This window comes from Etheostoma cragini, chromosome 5 (assembly GCF_013103735.1).
Source record: "Etheostoma cragini isolate CJK2018 chromosome 5, CSU_Ecrag_1.0, whole genome shotgun sequence".
Classification (NCBI taxonomy): Eukaryota; Metazoa; Chordata; class Actinopteri; order Perciformes; family Percidae; genus Etheostoma; species Etheostoma cragini.
The window spans coordinates 27620102-27627056 of record NC_048411.1 but is presented as its reverse complement, the minus strand read 5'-3'; the positions used below and the strand labels follow the sequence as shown (position 1 = coordinate 27627056).

At 46.7% G+C, this 6955-nt stretch overlaps 1 protein-coding gene across 2 annotated transcripts in view; it reads right to left on the bottom strand.

The window, feature by feature from the left end:
• Positions 1-6955, bottom strand: part of znf608 (zinc finger protein 608) — a 49335-nt gene that overhangs the window by 6151 nt on the left and 36229 nt on the right. For both annotated transcript variants that reach the window (XM_034871152.1, XM_034871151.1), the window contains 3 exons: positions 2597-5048; positions 1180-1609; positions 523-692 (listed from right to left, as the gene is read on the bottom strand). In XM_034871152.1, coding sequence (XP_034727043.1) covers positions 523-692; positions 1180-1609; positions 2597-5048 — 3052 coding nt within the window. The remainder of the gene's footprint in view (positions 1-522; positions 693-1179; positions 1610-2596; positions 5049-6955) is intronic.

The window sequence follows — 6955 nt, the reverse complement described above, 5'->3', positions numbered from 1 at the left end:
GAAGGGAAGGTGTAACAATGAGCTGCACTGTGTGCTTGGGGCCAGACTCATCTCATGAAATGGCGTATGCATGACACGCCATTTTGAATGCCATTATTGTCGCTTTTTAGCATGTTAATCAATGCCGTTTGGCCTCCGTTGAATGACATTACCTTGCCATTGCATGTCAATTTACGTCGTAGAGAGCACACAGGACTTTCCCCCAGGAGACCGGGGACTGTTTCCCGCGCGTCACGTTTCCTAAACTCAACCATTGGTTTCTTTTTTTTTTTACTAAACCCAACCCTGTTCTTCTTTTCCTAAATCCAACTGCGTTTCCCAAACTTTCCCAAAATTGTTGCTTTCTTTTTGCACGCCAGGTGGCTTGTATGTTTATGTTCGCTGTATACAGCCTAGACATACATGCGGATAGCTGAAAATACATCCAGATAACACGCCACTTGGCTTCAGAAAGTGGGCGTGTATGTTTACGCAAAGTCATGACGTCATGTTGATGTGGCAGTAAAGTGAGCGGTGTCTCACAGCGGGTGATTTCCCGTGGTATTGATGGCTTTGCTGCTGCAGCAGCTCGATGGCTGAGGACGAGGAAGAGTTGCCGGTCTGCTTGCTGCTCACCGCTCCTCCTCTGCCGGGTGGAGTCACCTCCGACTCCTCCCTGCCTGCCGTCTTACCATACAGAGGGTAGTGGAAACCTGGTGGACACACAGTTACGCACACACCCGTGGAAACATACCAACACATGACAAACATATGGTGACTTGATTTGACCAACTAAAACAAGAGTTACAAAAAAAAATGAGATTGGTGTTGATCTTCTCAGCAAGAAAGTGAATAAGCGTATATCCCAAAATGTCAAACTGTTCCCTCAGAGGTGCCCAAATTCTTTCAGATGAAGGGCCAACATTTGTCTGGATGGAAGGCCACAGACCAAAACTAAATGCTGATGTTGAAGAATAACACAATTCTTGTAATTCTTTGTGGATAAGACTTTTTCATGTAATTTAATAGGAAAGTTTACCAGCACTGGGCTTTATAATGCCGTAAAACTCAGATTACGTGCTTTTTTTAGCTGCAGTAAATGTACATTTTGCAGTCATTATGGTTAGGATTTTACAGCACTTTCAAATTAAAAGGAGAATAAGCATGAGCATGTCAAATGCTATTTACTTAGACTCGTACCTGGGTAATTGTGGACCAGGGTTTGGGACACCCCTCTGTAGGAACCCCCATCGCTTTCACACATTGCAAGGTAGGGTGGGTAGGAGGAGTGCTGGTACTGGATGTAGGGCTGCTGGGGGGTCATTGGAGGAGACACCGCTACCCGGGCACTCTGGGACTCCTCAGCCAACCCTACCATTGGCTCCTGGCCTTGATCATCCAGCCTGTCTGAATCCTCCACGTCGATGGCGAGCGGGAGATCGTGGACCCTGGCTTTTTTAGCATCTCCGCCCACACCTCCTCCTGAGGTCATCTTGGCCCCGTCAGGCTCCACGGTAGCACCCCATTCCTTTCCCCTGTCTGCTTCACCCTCCTCGGCCTCCTCCCCATGTTGTAGCTCTGAGTATTTGCTGTGAGCGAGGCAGTGAGCCCAGGCCGGGCCGTCTGAGGGCTAGATCGATGAGGACAAGTGTTGGTGCTAGTTGCAGTGTTTCCCCTATAATTCTTTGTTAACAGTGGTGGGTGGGAGTCTTTTTGGGGTCAGTTCAACTTCGGTCCATGTCTCTGTCCCAGTTTTTGTTTATATGGCCGGTTGCAGGGCTAATACTAAATCATAGCCCTTTAGCATTTTGTCTCTTTTGTGTTTTTTGTTTTTGCTAATTTATAACTTTCATTTGTACATTTTCTTTTTAGCAGGGAGAGAGAATTTCCTGCTGCGGTGGCCCACCGCTGCTGAATGACTATAGAGGAAACACTGTGTACTTGAGAAAACAGAACCATAGACAGACCATCTATCACCGGCTCTGGTTGTGATGTTGATGAAAGATGACGACGTTTCAACAGCAGGCAGCCATTCAGGGGTGGGATGTGAGGAGTGTGGCGTCCCTCTCAATGACACGAATGAAGACATGTCTCACACATGATCAACTGCAGAATTTAGGCCAAACTGCATGAAAAAACAACCTCCCGGACACAGCTTTCATTCAATTCATACAACCTTGTTTTTTACATGACCCAGTATGGCTACAGATAGCGGTAAAATTCATCGTGAGATGACATGTTTAAAAATCTGTACAAGCTTTCTGAAAAAGCAGCTCATACAAAAACCAACACTTATGTATTAGAAATGTTTCTTTTGTTCCTTTATGTGATTTACATTAACAGCTAGAGTTGGAATAACACATTTCCCCCATTGATTTTCAACATTAAAAACATCCATCAAATCAAACCACACAATTTTTGATTTCAACTGAAACTACCATGTCAAAGTACAGCTAGAGCACCACAGAAGCCACGTGGTCTTTGTTTTTAGCACCTATTGGTTTCACTGTACACACCGTGTGATTCATCTCTTTGTGACACTCAAGAGCAGCCATTAAAGCACACCAACAACACCATCAGCGGCGGCGGCAGGTTATAGACAGAGGGAGAAACTTACACTGGAATAGGAAACATTTGAGTCCAGATCTGCCTGACTGTTTGGGTTGTGGAGAGATGAAGAAGAGGAAGAGGAAGGTGACTTGATGTCATCGCAGTCTTTCATCGAGACCTGGTGCTGCTCCACCATGCCACTGTGCACCGCCTTTACGCCCAGACTCTGTCCCCTTTCTCCCCTCTCAGTCATCTCCACATAGGACATGACAGGTTTGGGACAGCAACTTTTAGTGCCATCTTTACCGTGCATGGGTCCACTGGCTGAACCCCCAACCACATGTTTATCATCTTCACTGTCTCTCACCCCATGTCCCCTCTCGCCCCTCTGCTTGGCGCCGTGTATCTGGTCACAGCATTTGGAGGCCAGTAACAGTTTCTGGTCCATGTAGATCCCTCTGGCGTACTGGCCGTAGTACAGTGACTGGGCCAAGGCGGTCTGTGTCTGACTCATAGCCAGCTGGAGCTGAGACTGAGGTGGCCCGTCGCCTTTCTTTGAGTCTAAAAAGTCGTGGGAGGAGCTTTTATCTTCCTCTTTCAGTTCTTCCTTTCGGTCTTTCCCTTTGCCCTCGTGGCCAGAGCTTTTGTGAAAAGCAATGCTGCTGCTGTTTTGCCGGTCAGACTGCATGTACCCCTGCAGGTAGTAGGGCTCGTAGCTGTGGTAGTACGGGGATTGGGGGTCTTTTGATGTCGGGGCAGAGGCAGTGGGTGGGGTTTTACCACAGTTACCATGGCTACTGTTGGAGCTCACCTCTGAAGAGGCCGAGGAGGCTGACTTGGATCTGATTCCATCCGAGCGACATTCAGAAGATCCCCCGTCATCCCCGGCATCTGAGATGTCAGAGTAGGCGGGGCTGTTGTTCTTGCTGTCTGTTGCTAGGCAACTACCACTGGAGTCAAGCCGGGATGAACCACCGATGGAGGGACTGGGGGCGTTGTCGGTGAAGGTGTAGACCTTGTCAGCCTCAGCCCGGATACTGGCCATCCTGCTCTCCTGGCTTTCTGTGAGCCCGTTCAGTACATCCTGCTTACTGAGGTGCTCCTTCAGAAGACTCCCAGAAATTTCGTTCACGCCCATTTTCGAACCTCCAACATCTTCCATTTTGATTCCACTGCCCTCGCCATTAGGTGTCCTGGTTTGCGCATCTTTGTTGTGTTTGTCCTTCAACCTCCGTTTCTCTTTCTTCCTGGTCTCTTTAGTGCAGGGGACCAGGGTGGCTTTGACAAGGCTCGGCTCTACAATGATGCTCAGCTTTGGTTTGATGGGTTTCAACGGAAGGTTTTTACTTGTGAGGCCTACGGCTGCCATGGGTGAGGGCTGCTGAGAGGGGGCAGTATCTGCTGTGCCGGTCGGAAACGCCGTGTTAGGTATGGCGATCAGCTTTGGGGGAGCAGGAGCAGGAGCAATCGGCCGGTTGGTCCGTGACTTGGACAGCTTCTCAACCTTCCCGTTGGCCTTCTTGCTCTTGTCGCACACCCCCCCCTTTTTGTCAATCAAGCCTTCGGCTTCCAGCTTGGGCATCTCAACCGTGGAGTTCCTGTCTGGGACCATGCAGTTCTCCAGAACCACAGTCATGTTGGAGATGATGGGCAGATTGCTGAGGTCATCAATCAGCCCATCTTTCAGCAGTGAGGTTCTTCTGGTCTTGGGGTTGGCTGAGTGGCTGTGGTCAGTACTGAGGAGAAGCCGTCTGTTCTTAGGCGACCCCACTGTGGTCACCTTATATAGAGGAGCGGGTTTTTTAGAGGAGCTGTTGGCATTAGTGCTGTTTGTCTCTGAGAGGTCGTACGTCATGTTGCCGATGGTGTCCTCACAGTCCGATAGTCGTTCCTCGCTCTCCCCGTCCTTCATGGGCTCCAACTCAGGCTTCCTTTGCTCCTCAGCCTCCAGGTGTGCATGTGTCTGGTGGTAGCGCAGGCCGTTGATGTGCTTGTAGCGTTTAGTGCAGTTGGGGTGGGGGCAGTCGATGAGGATGGGTGGGGGAGGTGGTGAGGAGGCACAACCTCCTCCAGGGTCCATGAACGAAGGGTCAGATTTGCCAAGCGGCGTGGACGGGGCGCTGCGGGATTTGGCTCGGATCCTCTTCCCGTTTCCGTTTTTGATTTCATCCGAGGAGACCAGGCTGAGATCCAGGTCTGCCAGCGGTTTGTTCTTCCGCTTCCCGGAGGAGAGAGAGGAGGTGCTGTTGGCAGGTTTCACCTCCTCCACAGTGAAGAAAGAAGGTGGCGCTCGACAGTTGCTGTTAATGAGGTTCAGGCTTCCTCTCCGTCCCTTGCTGTGGATGGGTGCAGTGGTTCCAGCCACACCACCTCCACGGCTCCTGTGCTGTGATAGACCCCTGATTTTGGCAGCAGGGGCCGGATCAACGCAGGGCCTCTCGGCCATGGCCATTCGCATCCGTTTGCCCCGGCCACGCCCACCTTGCAACTCAGGGTCACTGGAGGGAGACTCACAAAACCTGCACACAGGAAGAGAAAAACAATGGATTTAAAGACCACTTTACCCAGACATCAAGGGTAAAAATGTATTTTGTTCTATACAAAGCCTGCTTCTTTTTTAATAACGTAAAAACCTGTACTATCCACAGTTATCTTTCTGTTTGATGGAGACATTTTGTATTCACATGTCGTCCCTTTCTACTTTGAAGTCTTTTGATGCTGTTTACCAGAGAGACTCACATTTTATTTCCAACTGCTTCTCTACACTCACACAATGTTATTTATATCTAAAACCTGTCTGCTTGGATCAGGAAAATGCGTTGCTTTAGATTTATCTACAGATTATGGCTCTATTTTCCAACCTGGACCCTATGTGCTGGCCTTTCTGTGCATTAATTATGGCCCTACATCGCAGAACTCTATGAATATATTCTGACCTTGGAAAGACTGTTTTGGGTGTTAATCACCTTATTAATGAATGAAACTGCAAAGCACGTGGAGACTAGACTTTCTTGTCCCCCTCTGTGATTTCGAAATGATGATATCTCACATTTCTTGTGATGTTTGTAATTGCTTTTTACATCAGTGTGTCCCTGAATGTCACTGAAGCCGCTGGAAAGTCCCACTGAAATTTAATGGATTTTCTTTGGTATTTCAAGGTTATTTGTTGCTCTCATGCCTCTATTTAAAGTATCCCACACTTTAAATGTGAAAAATGTTAGCATCTTTTATTTTGTTTATGTTGTTTGTTAGCTTCTTATCTTATATCTGGCGGTGGCTGACATCTACAATTATAGGGTGTTTGCACTCTGTACTGACAGTCCCCTCTGCACTGGAGGTTTCAGGATTTTTCCAGCTTTTGCGTATCAGAAAAAAGCCATTTAGAATCTGTGATGTACCAACTATAGCTTGCCCGGGGTGTGTTTGAATTTCAGATTTTAGGGAAGTTCACATAGGCATCGTTCAGGAGAGGAACGTGAAAAAATCTTTGTAGTGACAACCATTGCACAGATACAGGTCAGTTTAATCATTTTATGGGACATAACCATAAGACAACTTTTATTCATTTTGATAGAGTGATCTAGTCCAGGTGATTTCCTACAATTCAAACATTGTCTACTAAATCTGAAGAGTCAAAGCTTATTAGTTGGTATTGTTTTTTATAATATTTGATGATCTTTTTGCTTTGGTTTCATGCAGAGACTGATCATGCATCATCAAAGAGGAAGCATTTTAGTCTACTGAATTATATAATAAAACAGAATTTAGCCACTGCTGACAGACGTCAGCAGAGTCCAAGTGAAAAAAGCAATTTAGTCCCTGGTGTCTGAGATTAAGCTGTAATTGCCATGACAACAACCATTCACATACAGCAGCAATAATTGAGAGGTTTTAGCACCTCAAGGAGGGACTGTCACATTTTCTGCTCAGCAATTACAAAAAAACATCTTCATTTTGTATAACAGTTGGCATGGAGAGTGTTGCTGTTAAAGCTCATCATGGAACAGCAAACAGCCTTTTTTTTATCATTTCACATAAAAACAACTAAGTGCTCTTTTCAGTTAATCAAGTAAACAACCACTAGCAAATAAAAGCCAATAAGAATTACAATGAAATGCTTAAACATGATAGTTTGAACAGGGCAATACACCAAGGAGAAGTGAGTCAGAATAATTATATAAGGCCTGTCCTTATAATGCGTTTACAATTAGAATAGAAATTGCTTTCAACTATCAATTTAGGGCTGTTTTCACCAGTCTGAGAGCCAGACGCTCACTAGATGTTGATGATGAAACCAGTTGATGGACGTAATGTCATTTTACGATGGAAACACGTCATGCAGCTTTGTTGCTTGTGGCCCGAACAAAAAAAGAGCAGTGTCCTAATTTTTTCACACTTGTGTTGCCCCTGTGGCGATGTGACGAGC